The sequence below is a fragment of the Lepidochelys olivacea genome (genome assembly GCF_965140295.1).
Source record: "Lepidochelys olivacea isolate rLepOli2 genome assembly, chromosome: 1".
NCBI classification, from domain to species: domain Eukaryota; kingdom Metazoa; phylum Chordata; order Testudines; family Cheloniidae; genus Lepidochelys; species Lepidochelys olivacea.
This window is the reverse complement of record NC_140411.1, coordinates 201975955-201999606: the sequence shown is the minus strand read 5'-3', so window position 1 is coordinate 201999606 and position 23652 is coordinate 201975955. Positions and strand designations below refer to the sequence as shown.

The 23652-nt window shown below is 45.3% G+C and overlaps 1 protein-coding gene across 1 annotated transcript; it reads left to right on the top strand.

Annotated features, from left to right (window-relative positions):
• The first annotated feature begins 1356 nt into the window (after positions 1-1356).
• Positions 1357-23652, top strand: SLC19A2 (solute carrier family 19 member 2). Its single transcript, XM_084611805.1, has 6 exons — positions 1357-1632; positions 7080-7688; positions 15721-15943; positions 18568-18760; positions 20326-20467; positions 21092-23652. Exons 1-6 carry the CDS (start codon positions 1453-1455, stop codon positions 21218-21220), a joined length of 1476 nt encoding a protein of 491 aa, XP_084467931.1. The 5' UTR covers positions 1357-1452; the 3' UTR covers positions 21221-23652.

Sequence of the window (23652 nt, the reverse complement as noted above, 5' to 3'; positions counted from 1 at the left end):
TTCTTCACCCCTGGGAATACCATTTTGAACAGCGCTCTGCTCTGGCCCTGCTGGCACGACCTTGCACTGATGGTACATATGAGGTCACACTGGCAGGGGCATGGAGGCATGCTCTTGAAAATAGCATCCCCCACGCGGCATGACCTTGCACACACCATGCATACAAGGCAGGGTTGCCAATTTTGGTTGGATGTATTCTTGGAGGTTTCATCATATGACATATTCTTTAATTAAAGATTAATCTTTAATTCCTGGAGACTCCAGGACAATCCTGAAGGATTACTATTACAAGGTTATGCTGGCGGGGGGAGGGGAGCATCATGTAGGCAGAGGTGGGCTCATGCTGTTACCAAAAGTGCTGAAATGTCTGGTATTCTGGGAACATGTGAACAGCTACTCTATGGTAGGCACATGATGTACTGCAACTTATGTTAGAGGCCACTGACCTTGCTGGGTGTGTGATATAGTACAGGCTGGTGTACACAGGATATGTTACAAGCTGCTGTTGGTAATGTGCATGGGATACGTCATGGGGTAATGGGTCAGATGGAAGGTACGCAACGTTGCCAGCTCTTGTGATTTTATTGTAAATATGTGACTCTTCTCAAAGCCCCAGCCTTGAAGTCATTTGACTATGTGAGAAGTTCAGCTTGTGCTATTTAAAAACAGCACATTTCTAGCACTTGTGGCTATGGAGGGGGGAAAAATGGAAAATATGACCTTCTTGAGGCTCAAACCACAGAGGACAAATAAAACCAACAACAGTATTTATTATGTTTAGGATCCCAGGACTTTTAAGTTAGGCTCAAGTTTTCTCAGGGCCTGACTCCTGAATGTTAACTACTTATGCTAAACAATCTGTTCACCTTGTATTCAGCTGTGACACTCTGAGGACCTTTCCCAGACCTGAAGAAGAGCTCTGTGTGTGTGTGTGTGGCTCAAACACTTGTGCCTCTCACCAACACAAACGGGGCCCATCACAGCTATTACTTCACCCACCTTGCCTCTCTGCACCTGGCAATAAGGAGTAGTACACCAAGCGCGGAGCTGGGCGCATGTCTGTAGAGCCAGACGCTGGGTAGCCAAGGGCGGGACGCGAGCCCACTGTGACAGTCCCGTGCTGCCCTTAGAAGAGCCCAGCCACGTGCCGACCCCGTCCCCACATGCAGTACACTCTCGGTCCCCTTCCCTTTCCTCCTTCCCCGCACCTTACGTTTCGCGTCACAGCATTCTGCCCGCTGTCATTGGCTGATCCCCGGGGGGCGGGGACGCCCTGGCCAATGGGAAGGCCGCTTGCGAGGCCGCTCTTCTGGCTGGCTGGCCAGCCGGGGTAGGTTTGAGCGGCGGCGCCGGGCTAGAGGTGCCTTTGGCAGCGCGTGCGGGCGGATGGCGACTCCGCGGCGCGTGAGTCCCTTGGGGGCCCCGCGCTGAGTCGCGAGCCGGCCCCCGCGGATGGAAGCGCGGGCCGGGCTCCGGGCGCCGCCTGCTTCCGGGCGGGCTCCCCGGGGCCGCTGCTGGGTGCTGCCCACCGCGCTGCTCTGCCTCTACGGCTTCTTCGCCAGCCTGCGGCCCTCCGAGCCCTTCCTCACCCGCTACCTGCTGGGGCCGGACAAGAACCTCACCGAGACCCAGGTACCGGCCCGCCGGCGGCGCGGGGTGCTGGGGGGAGCGGCGGCGGTGTGCGACACTCTTCGCCCCATCTAGGGGTGTCCCGTCCCCGTGCCCCCCAACTGCGGATTAACGCAGAACTCCCGGAATTGTATCTGCATCCCCCTTCCCTCTCTCCCCCGCAGAGCGCCCCCTCCGGGGGGAGAGAGGGGAGCTGTGCACAGCAGCCCCACCCCACGGCGACTGTCTGATGGCAGGCGGAATTGTCGGGGATTGTAGGGAGACAAAATGGCATCATCTCGGTGGAGTTTGCCCACTGCACCCCTTGCTGAAATGTGACTCCTTGTTAAGGTGTGGGTTTTTTTGCTTGTTTGTTTTTTGAGCTAGGCTTCAGGGAGGCAGTGGTGCCTACCTATTAGCTTGGGGCAGCATGAGTCAGGACTTAAGCTCTGCCACTGATTGTATGAACTTGGAAAAATCACTTAAATTTATGCTCCCTCTTCCCTTTCTGTAAATTGGGGTAATAGGTTTTGTAAGGTGCTTGAGATCATCCTGTTTAGAGCACTGTATACACTCAATGTATCCTTGTTCTTCAGGACAGGGGTGGCAGGGGTTAGTGATGTAAGCTTGCCCTATGTTACCTTTCTAACATGCCTCAACGTGAAGCTGGAGAGAGTATGGCTAGGTCTTTGCCACCCCCCCCCCCCCCCCGTGTGTTTTGTAAGCAGTGAGATTGCTAAGTCATGTTAGCTATCTTACTGTAAATCCTAGTGGAGAGAAGGCACATGTCGTTTTTACCCTGATGCAGCCGAGGTAAGATCAAACCCAGGTGTGGGGTATAGTGTTCTCCTCCTCCTCCTAGCTACATTTTATTAAAAACTACTTGTGCCTTGTCTCCAGTAGGATTTTTACAGCAATATAACTCACACACGTTAGCTGTCTTGCTGTAAAATGTTTTTTTGTTTTTGTCAGTTGTAAGCATAACTACCCTCTCAGTACTAGATATAGGCTAAGTCTCTGACCTGCTCTTGGCTTGTTTGACAAAGGAAGAGCGTATGGGGGCATTTAAACATAAAAAAAAAATCTGAAGTATTGGGGATCTTCTTGTCAAGTAGATTTCAGTACAATGACTCTTGATCACAGCTGATTGAATTCAGACTGGTGATTTGGAGCAAAAATGTTGGTTTGTTTACACGCTCTCTTACTTCCCATTGATAACTAGTTTTCTGGTGTTCCTCACGTGTAAATGTCTGGGAAATACCAGGGAATTTAAAAATAATTTTGTCATGTGTTGAGAATGCAGTTTTCTGTGTATCTGAAACCATTCCCCTTCTTGAGAAATACCGTCAAATAGCACTAAATGCTTACTGATCACTCTTATTTAGCTCTGCAAAAACAAGCTAGACTCCAGATTAATATTTTTTACTTTAAAAAACAAAGCAACAAGAACATCAAATTTCTGTTTGGAATAGATTTGTACATGGTTTAGTGGCAGTGGCTCTCAAACTTTTTTACTGGTGACCCCTTTCACGTAGAAAGCCTCTGAGAGCAGACCCTCCCATAAATTAAAAACTCTTTATTAATATATTTAACACCATTATAAATGCTGAAGGCAAAGTGGGGTTTGGGGTGGAGGTTGACAGCTCGTGACCCCCCATGTAATAACCTCGCGACCCCCGGTTTAGGGGCAGCAGATGTTGATTGGCATGGCCTTGGACGTTGCTGCCTGCGTGCCTACAAGACGATGGAAATGCCAAAGAGGCAATATTTGGCCCCTGTAATGCAGACAGCATCCAGATTAAGATTATGTCTACACTGGCAATTAACTGATAAAAGTTTTATCGCTCAGAGGTATTGTTCCCCCCCATCCCCCCCTCGAAAGACACAAGTTTTGCTGTCGCAAGTGTCAGTGTGAACACCGCATTGTCAGCAGGAGCACTCTCCTGTCAACAATGCGAACACCGCTCGTTGGGGGTGGAAGTATTTTTGCCGACAAACAGCAGCTACACTGCCCGACTTTTAGCGACACAGCTAAAAGCTGTGTCGTGTAGACATCGCCTTAGAGCATCCTTGGGATCTGAGCTCTGCAGTTCAGAGGGGAGCGCGTATGCAGCAATGAATTGTATACGAAAGAGTGAAGGTGCTCCACTTGTGAGAGAACTCAACGGCTGGTCTGTTAAAAGGTGGCCAAGGCTATTTGCTTGAGGTAGGGAGGAAGGACAACGAAGAAGTCTGGCTGGAAGAGCTGATTGAGAAGTCTGTGGAGTTAATGGGAAGTTTTGGAGGAGGATCAGGGTGAAATAATAAGGTCTATCCAAGGTTACTGAAGACACTTCTCTCCCTCCTCCACACGCCTCAAAAAAATTCTGCCATCTCTGATTTGTAGGAAGTGCCTGTACTCCTGGTGGATTTTGGTTTTCTCTCAGGGGCGGGCAAACTTGTTGGACTGAGGGCCGCAACGGGTTCTGGAAATTGTATGGCGGGCTGGTTAGGGGAGGCTGTGCCTCCCCAAACAGGCAGGCATGGCCTGCCCCCTGACACCCCCCCGGGACCCCTGCCCCAACCAAACACACCCCCATCCCGTGAACCCCTGCCCCTGACTGCCCCCGCTGCCCCATCTGACCTCCCCCGACTGCCCCATCCAACTGCCCCTTCTCCCTGTCCCTTGACTGCCCCCCCGCCACCCCATCCAACCCCCCCCTCCTTCCTGACTTCCCCCTCCCCCGGGACCTCTGTCCCCATTCAACCCCCCGTTCCTCGCCCTCTGACCGCTCCGACCCCAATCCACACCCCTGACCCCTGCCCACGCGACCTCCCCCCAACTCCCCTGCCCTCTATCCAACCCCCCTGCAGCTGGCCCCTTACTGCGCTGCGTGGAGCACTAGTGGCTGGCAGCGCTGGAGCCAGCTATGCCACTGCGCAGCACAGAGCACTGGGTCAGGTCAGGCTCTGCAGCCGTGCCGCCCAGAGCATTGTGCCGGCGGTGCAGTGAGCTGAGGCTGCGCAGGATGGGGAACAGCAGGGGAAGGGCCGGCGACTAGCCTCCCGGGCCAGGCGCTCAGGGGCTAGGCAGGAGGGTCCCGCAGGCTCGATGTGGCCCGCAGGCCATAGTTTGCCCACCTCTGTTTTATCTAATCTTGGTCCATGCCCCAGGATTGGCAGTGCCAGAGTACAAACTGAGAATAGCTGTTATTGGGAAGAAAATCTTCACAGGAGGACCTGCTCTCCCAAAACCTTAATGTCCATGGCCTAAAAATTAAACGTTTAAAGGGTCACTGTCACATAAGTCACGCTTCTGTCTGAAAATGTATGCACTATCATTCTAAATTACACTTAAGATTGCTATAAATTTTTACAGGGAAACATTGCAATGTAGGGCAGGAAGGAACCTGGAGAGGTAATCTAGTAGTTCGTCCCCCTATGCCAAAGGTGGTAATTTTTTGTCAAGGTCCAAATTTCTTGGTCAAAATATAGTCTAGATCCAGACTCTAGAGAAAATAACACAAAAATAATAACAATAATGATAAATAAATAAAATGTTTGCAGTCCATTCAAAAGCTTCTGGCGATCTGAGTTTGGCACACAGTCTGCCTATTAGCTACCCCTGCCCTACGCTTGGGCAGAAACAAGTATTCCTAGTTCATCCCTCTTTAACCTGTTCTTAAAAACCTCCAGTGACAGGGATTCCACAACTTTGTTGGTAATCTATTCGAGGTCAGTGACCCTTATTTGTTATCTGCTATATCCCCCAGATCCTTTCCTGCAGTTCTACTGCTTAGTTAGTTATTCTCCATTTTGTGTTTGCAACTCATTTTTTCCTTCCTAAGTGTAGTATGTGTCTTCATTGAATTTCATTTTGTTGATTTCAGACCAGTTCTCTAATTTGTCAAGGTTGTTTTGGATTCTAAACCTGGGCTCCAAAGTGTTCGCAACCCTTCCTGGCTTGGTGTCATCTGCAAATTTTATAAGGATACACTCCACTCCATTATCTAAGTCCTTAATTAAAATGTTGAATAGTAATGGACCCTGGAGAGCCTCCGGTGGGACTCCACTAGATAAATCCTTCCCAGTTAGACTGTGAACCATTGATAACTACTCTTTTAGTACAGTCTTTTAACCAGTTATGCATGCACCTTATAGTAATTTCATCTAGACCACATTTCCCTGGTTTGCTTAGGAGAATGTCATAATGTATAACACAATATAGTTTGAGTGTTTGACAGCACTTGGTGTATAGTCAATTTCCTCTTTGTTGGTGTTTATAAAGATATTCCCAACAGGGAACCAGAAAAACCCCATACAAATAATCTTAAAAGGAATTTTGTAAAGGCTAACTTCAGGGCAGGCTTTTTAGCTGATGCACTGATCCGGAATCTGGATTTTTTTAAAAAAAAAGTACATGTCAACTGTTTCATGTTGATAGTGTCCACTATAACGGGTAATGAATTTGCTACTGATTTAAAGTAAATGTCAGTTGGTGACATGGCAAAGTAGTAAGAGAAACAAAGTAGAGAAGCAACAGCTACTACTGTTTTTTCACTAACAAATGAGTGGTAAAGCATGATCACTTTTTGGTTAATTATATTAATAGTAATGTTCCTCTTCATTGGAGGAATGAACAAATGTACTAGTTGCAGGTTCAGATCTAAACTTGCCCTTAACTTAATTAGTGGCTAGGATACTGGACTGTATTCTGGCATCCTGACCTCCTGGGTTCTGTTCCTGGTTCTGCCACCGATCTGTTATGTGACTTTGGACAAGTCAGTTTCCTCGGATGTAAAATGTATAATGATTTATAAATACGTTACAAATTTCAGAGTAGCAGCCATGTTAGTCTGTATTCGCAAAAAGAAAAGCAGTACTTGTGGCACCTTAGAGACTAACCAATTTATTTGACCATAAGCTTTCGTGAGCTACAGCTCACTTCCTATGCATCCGATGAAGTGAGCTGTAGCTCACGAAAGCTTATGCTCAAATAAATTGGTTAATCTCTGAGGTGCCACTAGTACTCCTTTTCTCTTTGCAAATACATTACAAAGTAACTTACCCACTTTTGTAAAGTACTGTGTGATCTACACCTGGAAAGCCTTATGCAAGTAGTTAAGCATCTATATAGTAGTCTGGTGTTCTGGTAAACAGCTGTTACAATAATTTTCTTCCACTAGTGAAATGCATTTGTAAAGCACTCTGTGAATTCTGGGGATGGAATGACATGTATAAATTTAAGATTTTTATTTTAAGTATCCAAACTCAAGTCTACTGTTACCTCTAGCTCCCTGTACAGCACTAACTAGAGGTAGAAGGGAGGGATGTTGCATTTTGTTCAGTATTTTGTTGGCATTGCTGGGAAACGGTTTTACTAGCTGTTTCTTAAATGTCTGTGTTTAGTAATCCTTTTTTCTTTGAACTTTCAAATACACAAAGTTTACTTTCCCAGGTGATTGGTTAATGGCTTGCTTTTCTTCATACAGGTTTTCAATGAAATTTATCCAGTATGGACCTACTCATATTTGGTGTTGCTGTTTCCTGTATTCCTTGCAACAGACTATCTCAGGTACAAACCTGTAATCCTTCTCCAGGGACTGAGCCTTATAGTGACATGGTTCATGCTGCTCTACGCCCAAGGATTGCTAGCTATTCAGTTTCTCGAGTTCTTCTATGGATTGGTGACTGCTACGGAGATTGCCTATTATTCTTACATCTATAGCATTGTGGACTTGAACTTGTACCAGAAAGTCACCAGCTACTGTCGAAGTGCCACCCTGGTGGGTTACACTGTGGGTTCCATCTGTGGACAGGTTCTGGTATCGGTTGCCAGTTGGTCCCTGTTCAGCTTGAACGTCATCTCCCTGACCTCTGTGTCTGTGGCTTTTGCCACAGCCTGGTTTCTGCCAATGCCACAGAAAAGTCTTTTCTTTCACCTCGTCTTGAGAAGCCAGGTCAGTAGGGAGATGAAAGTTCTAGATTGTAAAAATGGAGCTGTCATCCAAGATGATGCTGCCTTAAAAAGGGTCCCTGGGTGGGAAGACATTGAATCGAAAGTTCCCTTAAATGTAGAAGAGCATTCTGCAGAGCCACAGGTAAGCTATGCTGTTGTCTTCCACTTCCTTGGAACATGTCACTATCATGGCCACCTTGTATATGTAGTGAACTGTGTGTCTCAATTACCTGACAGCAAAAGGTATCCCTCTCCACCCCCTCACCTACGTGTGGCACAGAAAAGTGCTTTCCTGTCTTCCTTTTGATCACACAGTATTGTAGTGCAGTGGTTTTCAAACTTTTTTTTCTGGGGACCCAAATGAAGAAAATTGATGCCTGTGACCCAGTGGAGCTGGGGATGATGGGTGTGGGAGGGGCTCAGGGCTGGGGCAGAGGGTTGGGGTGCAGGGGTGAGGCCAGGAATGAGGGGTTCAGGATGTGGGAGCGGGATCTGGGCTGGGGCAGGGGGTTGGAGTGTGGGAGGCACCATGGAGTGTGCTGCACCCCAGAAGCAGACATCAGCAGGTCTGGCTCCTAGGCGGAGACATACAAGCAGCTCTTGCCTGCAGGCACCACCACCCCAGCTCCCATTGTCCGGTTCCTGGCCAATGGGAGTGTGGAGCCAGTGTCTGGGGTGGGGGCAGTGCGCAGAGGCCCCCCCCCACTTAGAAGCTGGACCCGCTTCTGGGGTGCAGCATGGTGTTGGAGCAGATAGGCACTAGCTTGCCTTAGCTGGTCAGCATCACCAACGGGACTTTTAATGTCCCAGTTGGCATTGCTGACCGGAGCTGCTAGGGTCCCTGGGTGCTGAGCAAGGCGACCCAGTGCCTTACATGCTGTGACCCAGTACTGGGTTGCGACCCGAACATTGCAAAACACATGTCGTGCATTATTCCTGCAGGTACCTGGTCACTTTATTTAAAATTCTCTAGTGCTTTATATTATGAAAGAGGAAATTCATAAATTCCCATTCAGTTATTTAAGAAATGAAACACTTTTGGGGGGAGGTAGTGAGAACCTTATGGGTGCCCAAAGTGCAGTTAATACACCCCATGGCATCACAATATGCAGCTTGCCTCTGCCACCTCAATAACCGGGTGATAAAAAAAACTGAGGAACTACAGAGTTTTATTGCAGGTTAACTTGCTAATCATTTAATCTGGCCAGGAAGATACTGAATCAGTACAAGAATTCAGGGTTGTGTGCACTAAGTTCTGATGCAAGCCTGCGGGAGTATTTTAAATTTGTCCAGTTGCCCAGTTCTATAATTAACTTATTACCACTTGGCATATGTGGTTGCTGTAACTGGACTGCAACAAACTTAGTCCTATTTTTTGATCCTGGAAGTATCTTAGAGTACCTTTTTGTACTAACTCAGCTGAAATTCTTTATAATGAGTGACAGTAAATCACAGCAGACACTTGTGTGTATACACTGTGGTGCAGGTATAAGATCAGTAAGTGACAAAGGACTCATGGATTAAAAAAGTCCTTTAGGAGGGACTTGAAATGAGATGGAGAGTCAGCTTGATGAAAAGATGTTAGGAGCTACAGAGGAGAAAGCTCTTGCATTGTTGTTGGTGATATTTGTATCACATTCCGAGGGACAATCCAGACGAGTGAGGGGATTCAATGTTGGGTCGCTTACCGCTTGCTCTTCAATCTTGGGTCGCTCACAATCAGCCTGCCAGCATGCAGATCGCACCCTGAGTGAAGTGAGCTGTAGCTCACGAAAGCTTATGCTCAAATAAATTGGTTAGTCTCTAAGGTGCCACAAGTCCTCCTTTTCTTTCTATATAGTCACTACCCTGGTTCAGCACTTCTGACCCCAGGAGCCTGTCTGCAACACTGCAGTCACACGCTTGCTTCCAGCAGCCTTCATTGTTACTTGCAGGTTGACCCCAACACGCTCCCAGTCCCAAATTTCCCCCCCAAAATATGTTCTTCACTGCCCAGCCTTCTCCTGGACACACCAGATATTATAGATCTGTTGCCCATGTAAGGGGTTAATGTACAACAGTTTGCTACTTGGGGTTACCAAACAATTCAGTTTAAACACAATCCTAGATTAGTTGTACTTAAATGTTCTATTTAATTTAAAAGTGATTTTGAGTACAAATGTTAGGCATTGAAGTCAGAAATGGTTACAAGAGACATAAAGATAAAATGCTTTTTGGGAACGAAAACTTAACTAGCTAGACTTGGCTCAAGGTAAAATCCTTATTGCCTGTTGCTAGCAACAGGGCTAACCAAATTCTCAGGTCAGAATCCCTCCCAAAAGTCCAAGTTCCTTTGTTGTCTTAGGTAAAAAAAAGAGAGATCCCCGAGTGTGTATTTGCCTCTCACTTTTATAGTCCAGTCCCCCTTTGAAGTAGATTCTTCTGAGGATTAACCGTCAAAGTAAAGTTTATTCAAACAGTAAATACGGCTATGTGGAGTCTGGGGGTGAAGGTGCCCCCATCCTCTTTCTTCTCCCTTGTGTATGCTGAAATGCAGATTTGCACTGTCTCTGTGTATATGTAAATGGAGGGAAACACATTCCGTTTAGAACAGACCTGTTTAGCCACTGCTTTCTAGTTGGGACTGCATGGGTTTGAACATGTGCTACCAACATCAGACAGGGAATTTGTAACTTTACAGATAATGTTGCTACATACACTTTACCATGATATTATTGATCAGTGAGTTTTTAGTTTTCAAGTGATACCTCAAAAGGCATATTTTGTACAAAAATTATTACACTAGTGTGTCGGGTGTGAATACAAGGGTCTGTTTGGTCAAAACTTTTATCAGGAGGAGGCTGATGCTGAATTTGAGGGGAGTATGGAGAGACCAGGCCCATAAGATGGGTTAGCGTAAGTCCATGGAGAGTTTTAATAAAAATAAATCAATCTCTAGCTGGATCCTGAAGTGAACGGAGAGTCAGTGAAGTTAAGGTTGGGGCAAAATTCAAAGTACTACAAGCACACACGAAAATTTGGACTGTATCACTCTTGCATATGCTGGAAAGCTGAGACATGAGAAGTGCCTGCAATAGGGAGTTGCAAGGTAAGATAAAATCCTGCATGAGAATTTCAGCAGAGCTAGAGCCAATATGACTATATAATGTGTCAGTCTCCCCGGTCAGGCTTCTTTTCAAATATTATCCCGAGCAATGAGTGGAAGGAGGGCAACAATGTTGGGCTTCATTTTAGCCAGAAGGGTTTATCCTTTCATAGGCTACTGCTGAGAATTAAACCTATTAACATTCCAGGGAATTAATCTTACCCAATCTAACAGTTTTGCAAGGCCCCTTTACTGACAGAACTAAAGGAACCGCTGAGCATAGATGAAGGGAAGTCTTTCTTTTATTTTGCTGCTTTTAGTGGGATGGGTTGGGGGAGTTCCATGATCACTCAGGTATATGTAATGGACTGTTGAACAAGTGATCTTAATCAAAAGGCTTCCTCCTCTCTGACCTTCAGACTGAGGATTTGTTCAGTCACTCCCACCGGTATCTGGACTATTTGTCCACAGTGGCATCAGCAATCTTTGTCAGTTTCACTGACCATTTCATATAGTAATAGCTGTAAACACCTTCAGAATTCTTCTACTTGGGAGGAAAGGATATGTTGAGGCAGTCGATTGTGAGCTACATGAGGCAAGGATCCTGTCTTCCATTGCAGCATACTCCATAGGCCGAAAGCACTTAGTTTAAAAACAAAACAAACAAACCTGATCTCTTTTTCAGTAAACCCCTAAATCATAAATGAAACAGAATGACATGTTTTTATTACTATGTCCTATAATACAAGACCACGGAGGCCTTGATGGAGAATCTAAAATAAAGGGAATGCTTTCTGAGATCAACTACAGCCATCTATGGAGTTAAATTACACCAGGCTTAAATACTGAGGCTCCATTATTATTATTTTTTAAAACCAACGTAGAGCTGAATCACATTGCTCTATAATAATTTTGCATGTTAAGATAATGACTGTTGAACCTCACGTGCATAACCTGATGGGAAGAATTTTCTCTCTCCACGTGCAGCATTGCACAATTAAAAAAAAGTTTAGGGGATCCTGCCTTCTGAAGCATCCAATATCTACCACTATGGACCTGAAGAATTAGTGGCTGCTTCCTACACCTAAATCCATGCTCTACCTGAAATCCTCTGCTCAGATCAAGAATAGAAACAGCATTCACTGTTTTGTGCTGATGTGTCCTCAAACTGGTTGTATTTTGTTATCAGAAAATTGCATTTGTTTGTACCCACCCAGAGAACAAGGATCTAGGCAGTTGAACTCACTGCAACTGGCAGAGCACCAACAAATGATTCCACAGGGAGTGTCTGATAGCTACTAGAGCTGAGAAAAAACTAGAGCAGTGGTCTCCAACCTTTTTAAGCACAAGATCATTTTTTGAATTTAAGTGCAACCCAGGATCTACCTCAAAGAAAATGTAGAAATAACAGTAATCACACACACCCAAACACCCTTGTCCTGCTCCTTCTCTGAAGTCCCGCCCCGCTCACTCTCCCCCACCTTCCCTCACTTTCACCAGGCTGGGACAGGGGGTTGGGAGGGTGTGCGGGCTCTGGGCTGGAATGTGGGAGGGGCTCCAGGCTGAGATTGGGTTGCAGAAGCGGGTTCAGGGTGCAGGCTCTCGGAGGGAGTTTGGGTGCAGGAGGGCTCTTGGCTGTGGCAGGAGATTGGGGTGCAGGAGGGGATGTGGGGTGCTGGCTCTGGGAGGGGGCTCAGGGCTCTGGCAGCAGGTTGGGGTGCAAGGTGGAGGCTCTGGGAGGGGGCTGGGGCAGAGGTTTAGGGTGCAGACTCTGGGATGGGGTGCAGAGGGGTCTCAAGGCTGGGGCCGGGGGTTGGGGTGCAGGCTCTGGCTGGGTGCTGCTTACCTCAGGCAGCTCCCGGGCGGTGGCACAGTGGGACTAAGGCAGACTCCCCGCCTGCCCTGGCCCCGTGCCACTCCTGGAAACGGCTGGCATATCCGGCAGCAGCTCCTGGTGCTGGGGGGAGAGGCGGGGGGGGGGGTAGGTGGCTCCACACACAACCCCTGTCCACAGGCACTGCCCCTGCAGGTCCCACTGGCTGCGGTTCCATGTTCCGCCCCCGACAGTGTCTGTGCAGGAGAAGAGGAAGTCCCTTCCCTCCCCAGCCCGGCTGGGGTTCTGCTAGCAGCACAGAGGAAATCAGACCCATCTCTGGGAACCTCTCCCAGCTCTGAAGGCAGCATAGCCATGGAGCTTTCTGCAGCTTCAGGAGGTGCCCAGTGATGGGTCTAATCTCCCTTTGAGAGCAGTCATGCAAGGGAAGAGGAAGTGCTGTTCCTGCTCAGCCCTGCTGGGGCTAGCAGCTGGACCCTGATGCACAGTCGGAGCCCTGCCCCTCCTTCTCCCCTACAATAGGTAGATTTCACAGTGGAGATCTGATTTAATGGTTTGTGACACGTTTTTCACAGTCTTGAATTTAGTAGGGCCCTAGCTATGAATGAACTATGGGCAAGTCACTTTATTTCTGTGTGGCTCAGTTCTCCACCACTTAACCGAACCATAATGTCCACTTGTAAATGCTCTGTGATCCTTGGATGACAGGTGTTATTTACTGTCCTATTATTGCATGAATGAAACCAAGCATGCCAGTTGCCACTCACATTGTAGTACTGGAGGATCAGGAGAGTGGCTGGAAGGGCTGGTAGTCTGTAAGTCTCTTAGAGACTAACAAATTTATTTGAGCATAAGCTTTTGTGAGCTACAGCTCACTTCATCGGATGCATTCAGTGGAAAATACAGTGGGGAGTTTTATATACATAGAGAACATGAAACAATGGGTGTTACCATACACACTGTAACCAGAGTGATCACTTAAAGTGAGCTATTACCAGCAGGAGAGCAGGGGGGTGAAGGGGGGATGGGACCCTTTTGTAGTGATAATCAAGGTGGGCCATTTCCAGCAGTTGACAAGAACGTCTGAGGAAGGGGGGCGGGGGGGAATAAACATGGGGAAATAGTTTTACTTTGTGTAATGACCCATCCACTCCCAGTCTCTATTCAAGCCTAAGTTAATTGTATCCAGTTTGCAACTTAATTCCAATTCAGCTGTGTATAAATCTGAATGCATCTGATGAAGTGAGCTGTAGCTCACAAAAGCTTATGCTCAAATAAATTTATTAGTCTCTAAGGTGCCACAAGTACTCCTTTTCTGTTTGCAAATACAGACTAACACGGCTGCTACTCTGAAACCTGTAATTCTCTTTTCTTCAGTGGCTCTGATTCATGTGAATCTGAGAACCCTGGCCTGGTCATTCCTGAAAGATGAGAGAAGCTGGTCATTACTGAGCAGCTACTTTCTCCTTATACAGTAAACATTAAGCTGGCATCGGTGAGGTATTTTTTGCATCAGGAAAGCTAACATCCCCCTCCTACACCTAGTCTCATTCACATTCAGCATACCATGATTCAGGGAGGAGGGTTGTCCACAGTAGAATTTGGTTATCTTTAAAAAAAAAAAAACAACCAACCCTCAGCTCAAATTACATATAAATTACATGAAAATAACATTATTTATTTAGGTTGCAGAGTCTAGCACTCAAAAGTAGGGAAATGCCAGTTTTATGATTGCCTGGGCAACCTTAATTTGGCCCTCTTGTGTGCATTATGATCATGTCTAATTGCATGATCATATACTGGTTCTCCCCCCCGCCCCACAGGACCCCTGCTTCATTCAGTGTACAGAATGGTTGTATAAGAGAGTAAAATTAAGATTGCACAGACCGCCAGAAAAATGGTATCTCCTAACTTTCAGGGGCTTGACTTCTCAACCTTAACATTCTCAACATTTTTTTTTAATAAATGTAACTTGATATAAAGCCTCCAGTTGCTAATAGGAATCACAGTAGAACTGGGTTTTGAGGACTGATTTGAAGGATGGGACAGGAGCTTCACAAACTAGTTCAGGAAGGGCATTCCATGCATAAGGGGCTGCTGGTGTCCATTGTAGGGGGTTTGGGGAGGAGAAATCCTAATGGTGCTGATATGACCCTTAATGGTTTTGGGAAGAACCCTGCAGTGTCTTGGTACAAGATGAATTACTCTGTACAACTCCTGCATACTGTTAAATTCATTTGGCATGAGGAGTTACTAGATCTGCTACTGAACCAAGTAGTCTGAAATCTAGCATCTCTATTACAAAGCAAGCTAGTACTAATTTTCTCTGGTGCTGTTCACATAAAGCAGTAGGGAATATAATTCCACATTAGATACTAAAGTAACCAGCCTCTCTGATGGATAATTAACTTCTGCTCTTTCCACCCAAGGTAAACACTTCCAAAAATCTCTCCCTGGAACTTCTCTATCCAACCTTATTCCAGGTGAGCTGTATGAGAAGAGACTGTAAGTTTCTTTTTCTTCACGCAGTCCAGCAATTGTGGTTGCAAAAAACTTCTGCTCTGCAGCTCCTGTGTTTGTTGAAACAACCTTCTTCTATCTTTGCTCCATAGACTCTCCATCACTGTTCAGATCTCCTCCAAACAACATATCTCTGATTGTCTGAGCTTTTTGACCTATGTAATTATATTGCATCTCTTGATAAATGGGGTATGAAGCTATGTAATAGGACCACTAATTTGAATAATTGTAATCTCTGAAAACTGGTTTTGTGGGAAACTTCCAAATACCTGCTTGGGAAAACTTCCGTGGTTGCTCTCAAACTCTTACTACTTGGTCTCTGGCTCAAATCCAGGTCAGATTGGCAATGACTGGAAGCTGTTATTTGATGGCTCTGTGGCCTGTGTGAAATAAGTTGGTGGCCTCTGTCCAGTTCCTAACGAATAGGGTAGGGAGCGGAAAATCAGTCTCTCCTCCACTACAACTAGCAGTAAATTGGCCATTAGAGCACAGAGGCCAAGGTTTACATAGACCATGGAGAATGAACTATTTTTTCACCCGTGCAGGGTTAGGGTGGGAAAACGTGTCGCTGGTGGGGACAGCCTGGTGGGGATACTTTGTTGCCTACTCTGTGACAGACTGAGTTGTGGTGTATCCAGGGCTATTGCTCTGCAACTTCCTGCCAGTGGTAAGTGCATCTGTGGAGTAAGGTGAATCATTCGGAAATGGGATGATTTTTTATTTAAATCTGTGCAGGAGCAGAAAGTGGATCTCTCAAAGGTGCTCAAAGAGCTATGGCGGGACTTCCTGCACTGCTATTCCTCCCGGCCTATGCTCTGCTGGTCTGTGTGGTGGGCATTCTCAACTTGTGGCTACTTCCAGGTAATAAACTACACGCAAGGCTTGTGGGAAATGGTGCTGCCTTCTCAGAGCTTCGAGATCTATAATGGTGGCGTGGAGGCAGTTTCTACGTTACTAGGTAAGCTACCTACTAAACTCCAGTTTCAATGGGTGCATGTCACAAGGCATCTAAACACTATACCAAACCACAGAACTAGCACGTTATGTCCTTCAAACTCAGTATTGCCAAAACAGGTCTGATGTTGCATTGCTTCCTAGCATGTACAGGTGAGAGAATGACACTGAATCAAATTTTCATTGGGTGAATTTCATGTGTAATGTCTAAGGGTGACTCAGCTGCACTGCGCTGATTTTGTAATCCAGGAGGTAGGTATTGAAATGTGGAAATACCTGGTCTTTCTACCTGTGATGTGCAGTGTTACAGGACCCTCCCAAAGCAGTTGCAGCTCTGGAATGCTTAACAAAACTCTCCAGATGTATGACAGACTCCCTATGTATAGTTAGGTGTTAACATGACTGCCAGTTTAAATGCAGTTGAGGATCTATGACTTTATTGCTCAAACAGACTGAGCCACCACCGTTTTTAGTTGGAAGTATTGGAAGAAACCTGTGAGCCTCAAAGTAGTCTGCCTTGTAACCTCAGTTGCCAAAGGCCTTGCTTGACTGAAAGGGTCAGGTAAGGCATAAGTGAAAATTCTTTTGTGTAATAGAAGTGTACTGGACATTCTTTGTCACAGCTGTGGGGATACTTTTAATACTGCTCTAACGTGTTCACTCAGGAGCACTAAATGATACTGCATTAGGCTCCATAGCTGTGTATCACCCTCCTAGCCTAGTTGGGGAAACTGAGGCAATGAATATTAACGAGTTTGTATTCCTTCCCTTCCCCAGAGGTGCTGAGCACTTGCCTGAGGTTCAGTGGGAACAGGTTGTTCAGCACCTCTGAGGACTAGAATCATAGAATATCAGGGTTGGAAGGGACCTCAGGAGGTCATCTAGTCCAACCCCCTCCCAAAATGGCCCCCTCGAGGATTGAACTCACAACCCTGGGTTTAGCAGAGCAATGCTCAAACCATTGAGCTATCCCTCCCCCCTAGATCATGAGAGGCTTGACCCCGTACAGATCATCACTTTCTAGGCACAGAACCCAGCAGGTTAATTCCCACCTCTCTGCCTTTGACCATTTGACCACCTGCCTCCATAGTGCTCGGCCAAGTTTAAATAAGTAACAGAACAAACCTGACTGCTAGAGTACAATACCTCCTGATGATGGGATCAGAATAGCTCACTCAGGTCTGAGCTGGAAGACTGTATGAGAACGAGTGAATCAGCTACAGTCTGGGGCACCAGGGTTGCTTTCTTGCAGAGCTAGGGTGGGATTTTCTAAAGCACTTGGTACTGGCTTGACTCTTATTCCCATTGAAGTCTAGTAGGAGTTTACCACAGACTTCAGGTAGAGATGAGTTAGTCCAATGATGAGTACTGTTGAGAATCCTACTCTCTTGATTTTAATATGGGTTTTGACACAGTCCCACATGACATTTTCATAAGCAAACTAGGGAAAATGTGGTCTAGATGAAATTGTTGTAGGGTGGGTGTACAGCTGGTTGAAAGACCATACTCAAAGTAATTATCAATGGTTCACTGCCAAACTGAGAGGATATCCCATGGGGGCCAGTCCTGTGTTTTGGTACTAGTCAATATTTTCATTAATGACTTGGAGAGTGTGCTTATAAAATTTGCAGATGGCACCAAACAGAGAGATTGCTAGCACTCCGGGGGACAGGATTAGAATTCAAAATGACCTTGACAAATTGGGGAACTGGTCTGAAATCAACAAGATGAAATTTAGTAAGGACAAATACTTCACTTAGGAAGGAAAAATCTCAAATGCACAACTACAAAATTAAGGATTACTGACCAAGTGGTCATACTGCTGAAAAGATCCTGGAGGTGATAGTGGATCACAAATGGAATATGAGTCAATTATGTGATGCAATTGTGAAAAAAATCCTTAATATTCTGTGGTGTATTAACAGGAGTGTTGAATGTAAGACATGGAAGGTAATTGTCCGGCTCTACTCAACACTGGTGAGGCCTCAGCTGAGATACTGCATTTGGTTCTAGGCACCATACTTCAGGAAAGATGTGGACAAACTAGAAAGAGTCAAGAGAAGAGCAACAAAAAATGATAGAAGGTTTAGAAAACCTGATCTATGAGGAAAGGTTAAACAAACTAGGCACATTTAGTCTTGAGAAGCTGACGGGGAGCCTGATAAGACTTCAAATATATTAGGAGCTGTTATAGGACAACGATCAGTTGTTCTCCATGTCCATTGAAGATAGGACAAGAAGTAATAGGACTAGTCTGCAGCCAGGGAGATTTAGGTTAGATATTAGGAAAAACTTTCTAACTCCAAGGGTAGTTAAGCTCTGGAATAGGCTTCCAAGGGAGGTTGTGGAATCCCCATCATTGGAAGTTTTTAGGAACTGGTTAGACAAACACCTGTCAGGGATGCCTCAGGCAGGGGGTTAGACTTGATGGTCTCTCGAGGTTCTTTACAGCCCTACAATTTCTGATTTTTTATTTTATTTTTTTTAATATGTGCACAGTAGTGGAGCTCCCCTCATGCACATCTCATATATTTAGACATTGGTTTCTCTTAATCTAAAACACAGAAGGCTTAAGCTGAATGTCTGAGCAACTATTAAGTTGTATTTTGTTTTCCTTTCTACTTATAGGAGCTGTTGCTGTATTTGCTGTGGGTTACGTAAAAGTATCCTGGGCTATCTGGGGTGAGGTGGCATTGGCCCTGTTCTCCCTCATCATTGCTGCTGCTGTATATGTTATGGACACTGTTCGTAACATCTGGGTGTGTTACGTCTCATATGTAATCTTCAGAATTGTCTATATGCTGCTCATCACGATAGCAACGTAGGTATTTTAATTAAAAAAAAAAAAAAAAAACTTGACAAGACTAGCTGTCTGTCTCAAAACTGGCTTAATGCTTTGCATGTAGGCCGTGCCTTTTGCGCAAGGATCTTGAAGTTCTTTACACTTGAGCTTTGACAATTTGCCTGCAGTTCAGTGGCAGACCTTTGGGGTTAGAACAGAGGTTTTGTGATACTAAAGTCGTTGTTTATAAATACTGGGTAGTGCTGCCTGTCAGTGAAATGTCTTTCCATAAACATTATTTGAGTGAAGCCACAGGGAGGGGAAGAGGGGCAAGTAGTAATACATGGTCAAAGTTTAAACATACAAGAAGGAAAATGAGAGGAGATAATGTCACCTGTGGAGTGGAATGCAGAAACTTTTTAATCAAATGCTACAGCACAGGTTAGCTAGGAAGCGAAGGAAAGATTTAAGAATTTTATTAAGATGATAAAATAAAAAGAAAACAGTATGGAGTTTAAGTGTAGAAATTTCTGGTTATCAGGGAATAATGTACAGATTATCAAGGGGTGTGAAGTTCGGTTTGGATCAGATGGTGTAAGGAATACATAACCTGCAATATCCCCAACTGGGGGTAATAGGTTAGCGGGTCAAAGTACAGACATTGAGATATGAGGGTATGTTGTTCATATAATGGCTATGTTCAGGTGTGGAGTACGAGTGGATATGAGGATGGATTTACCCTCATTTGGTGAGATTTAATGTTCAGTGAGTTTATGGTTCCGGTTCATATGGTCCAATGGAAAAAGTTCTCGGTCCCACTGTAAACTGCAGAGGAAGTTTTCCTCAGTAGGACAAATTGGAATCTAGCCAAGACAACCAATAACAAGTCTCCTCCTTAAAGGAGGAGGGTGTGAGTCAGCGCAAAGGTGCCCCCTTCTGGCCTAGCGTGGCATGGGCCCAGCTCAGTGGGGCTGTCAGTCTTTCTGGTGCCCAGGAATCTGAATACCCTCTTTGTTCTCAGGTACCACAGGGGGTTGGTCCTTTCATCCCTGGGCAGCTCTTTAGACGTTTGCTGACAGGAGCTCTTTTCTCCAGCCTGCTTACTCCTCTGATAGCCCCTGCTTCCCAGCCCTTGTATCCCCCCCTGCTGCTGTGAGACTGCCAGTCAGCAGTGGTTGGCAGTGCCTGTATTAACCCTTAAGTTGCTGGGCCAGCGTGGAGTACATACACCCCATGTTAATGGGTCTTTTGCATCTCTTCTGAAAGATGGCCCCTTCCAATGGCACAGTGCCATGCAGGTACCAGGAGAGGGTATTTCAGTACTGACTCAGATAAAGAGTGCAACTTACTGAACTTCTGAAACTCTTTTCTGCAGCAGTTGGGGTTTCCCTGTGACAGTTTCCCCAGTGTTAGCCCACTGTGACCCTGCTTAGCTTGTGAGATGTGATAAGATCACACTGCCAGATGGTGGAAATATATAGCCAATTTATGAATTAACTTTTCAACCTACATAGCCTGCTTACCTAAATATTGTTTTACCCTGAAAGATTCCTTCTTCCCTTTTCCTCCTGTATTCACATTTCTCCCTTTGTCTTTCTGCTTAGGTTCCAAATTGCTACTAATCTAAGCATGGAGCGGTATGCTCTGGTGTTTGGTATCAATACTTTCATTGCCTTGGCTCTGCAGACTTTGCTTACCTTGATTGTTGTTGACTCCAGTGGTCTTGGGTTAAACATATTCACACAGGTAAGATCGCTGCTTTATCTTTACTAACTGGGGAAGAAGGAAGGGATGTAAATCAGGATGTGGAGCCTCTCTCCTGCCTCTGTCATCTGTTTGTGATTCTGGTCTAGGTTGTTGCTGTTCAGAGGGTGTAAGAAAAAGAAAGTGTGTCAGTTCTGTTGCTGTCCATGTTACAAAACCACAACCACACTTAGCACCAGCTGACTACCTTGTTAATTTTCTCTGAGTAGTCAAGGTTGGAGGCTGAGCTCCCATCTCACCCCACTGGGACAGGGTTTGAGGCACAGGTGTATGGGAGAACTGGGCTGCCACTATTCATTAGATATGTTCCTGTAGCCCTGTGCAAGTGAAGCTCCTGGTTAGTTCGGTGAGAGGTTTTCCTGTGCGCACGCTGTGGCATTGGTCCCTTTTAGGTAAGCAGCCTTAGAGACTAAACTCCATTTGTCTGGAGTCTTTCCCCAGTTCTGATTAAAGTAATGATAACTCCAGATACTGAATTAGGTGCAGCATGCTTCATTCACCAATCCTAATTTAAAAAAAAAAAAGGAATATTTTACCTTTCATATAGGATGGAGAGGAGTGGGTTTGCTAGCCTTTAACTTACCAGTTTTCTCTCCCACTCTGCAGTTCATGATCTACGCTAGTTACTTTGCAGCCATATCGCTGGTGTTCTTGGTGAGTGGCATACACAGTGTTATGAAGAATTACAGAAGACAGGAAGAGATGCCAAGCAGATCTACTGCAAGCACTCCTTAGTGCAGCGAATGAGGACATATTCAGCTGTGATGTGTGAAAATGAAGTATTTATTATTGTCTTTGCCACTTGTTTTCCAAGGCAGCCATCTGAAGTGTAATTTATACTATGTTAGTAGCACACATCAGGGGGAAAATTATTTTATTAGATCTTACATAAGTAAGAATGGCCATTCCTTCTCAAATGCCTTTTTTATTGTTCAGTTTCATGTGTATGGAGGTGCACTGGGGTATCACAAGTCTGCTCAAGAGGTGAAAGGCTAGTGAAACCTGGGGCTCTCAAGATCATCAGTGCAAATAAGGCTTTGGGTGTATAAATGCTCCCTCCATCCACTTGTCAGTGTTTGAGCACGAAAAGCCTGCTGCAGGTCAGTTGTGAGGTTCGTTAGCAGAGCTGTGTGTGGGATCCAGGGCTGGAATAGCAGGGGCCATGCTATAAGTCAGAATTGAGGTGCATTGGTGGAGCTGTGTTGTATCTGGCATTGTGCCTTACCCATGCTGTTAGACGCACACATCTGAGTACTGAATATATTTTAAATTTGAGGTTTGTATGTCTGCACATTTCTTCATATCACTTGTACTATTTCTACCTGGTCTACCATCCCATCTGTCAGAGTATCAGACATAGCTTTCCTAGGTTCTCTCCCTTGAAAGCTAAAATGTGTTCTGGATTAGCCTTCTGACACCGGTGAGTTGGCTGTTGGCAAATACATCTTGTTTTGGGAAAGTCCATGCTGCTGCTTGCGTCAAAAGGACTGTAATGCTGGAGAGAACCAAATAGGCTATCTATTTGTCCAGAATACTGGTCTGTGGGATCATGGATGTCATTTAGGACTCTTGACTTCTGTGATGCAAAGGCCACTGACCCTGAATGCTCCAGTGTGGGTTTGTGTAGTAGGCTACACTAGTACTGGGAATGAAGTTGACTGACTGCGTTACTGCAGTTTTTTTCATCTAAATACTCATTTCTTTGGCTTTTTTTTTTTTAAACATTTGGTGACATCCTATTTTGATCAGATCTGTCCATTCGTAAACCCTTCCCCCTTTCTAACTGAACAGGAAAACTCAATGCATCCTAAAACCTGCCTTTGTTTTGCAGTCTGGACAACTTGGGACTCGCCTGATTAATTTGGAAAAGGAAGCACACAGCAGTGCAATTTTTTGTATCTAAATTGGCTCTTTGGGGAGGGCCAGTTGCTATGCTGTATGCTTCTTATCAAGTTGTGTCTTCCATGTTTACTCACTACTTTTTTTTTTTTTTTTAAACACAACTGAGGTTTCACAGGTATCCTTGGGTGGGAGAATTTTTTTTTCTGCTGAGAACTGAGAATGGGTCCATAGGGGGGTGTTGGGAGGAGAGAGAGTTCCATAAGAGAATGCTTTTCTTACAAAGTGAGCCACAGAATCGAGTGTGTATGCTCATTATTCTCCTACTGTCTAGGACCTGATCCAACTCAAACCTGAGATGGCTTACGGAGCCCAACAAGTATAGTTGGATCTGAGTCAAAATCCCAGGATCTGGACTTCCCCAAACTTCCTGATTTTGAAATCTGGTTTCTTAATGTTTCCTGGGACCATTTTTGCTGACCTCTATTTGTATGTAACTTAGCTGCCTTATCCTGAAAAAGAAACTCGAAAGGAACATTTAAAAGTTGTTTTTTTGTTTTTGTTTTTTAAGGAAACTTCTCAAGCAGTGTTATAGGGTAGGTTTTAGGCAAGGAGAAATTGTGATTAAACATAATTTGATAACTGTTCTTGGAAAACAGATGGCCATTTCACATGCAGCCCCTTGTGATATAATCTCAGCCTGTTTGCAGATGATACAGGAGCATGGGGATGAATAACCAAAAAAGGAAGCTGAACCTCTAGCTGTGGCTCCCAGGTTGGGAGATGGGAGAGGAGACGTGGTCAGGGATAAGGGGGCCGAAGCTGGGGATGGGGCTGGAGCAATGCTGGGAGTGGAGGGGCTGGGTGGTGCTCCCTCCCCACCCCTGTGGGAGCTGGCCTGGGTCCTATCGCGCCTTCTCCCCGAGCGTTTGCCCCACAGGTTCAGGACCTCTGTTCTAGAGTGATGTTACTAATGGATTGTGGCAAGATCAAAATGTCTGTTGTACAAAAGTTATCGCCATGTCTGTTTTAAATATATGGTCACTTTATGTTATATTTATTTAGGCCAATGAATGTAGGTATCTTAAGCCTGGAAGTCCGTTTCAGGTTCTTATGATTATTACTGTGGTATCTGAATGCTGCAGTGATGGAGTACTATAAGAATCTAGATGGAGGAGACTATTTTGTTGTGGAGGGAGTAATGTTTGTAGAAGCAAAGGTACATACATATGAAATATTGCAAACAAGACATCATGCATAAGACCTTTTTATTTGGTTTTGTTCTGATATTACAGCAAGTTTTATCAAATAAAGTATTTTACAACATA

Bases quoted from the DNA above. Each gene is read 5' to 3' on its own strand.
- SLC19A2 (XM_084611805.1), top strand. From the start codon at position 1,453: ATGGAAGCGCGGGCCGGGCTCCGGGCGCCGCCTGCTTCCGGGCGGGCT. The intron at 1,633-7,079 runs GTACCGGCCCGC...TTCTTCATACAG, and splicing joins AGAACCTCACCGAGACCCAG to GTTTTCAATGAAATTTATCC. The intron at 7,689-15,720 runs GTAAGCTATGCT...AAATCTGTGCAG, and splicing joins AGCATTCTGCAGAGCCACAG to GAGCAGAAAGTGGATCTCTC.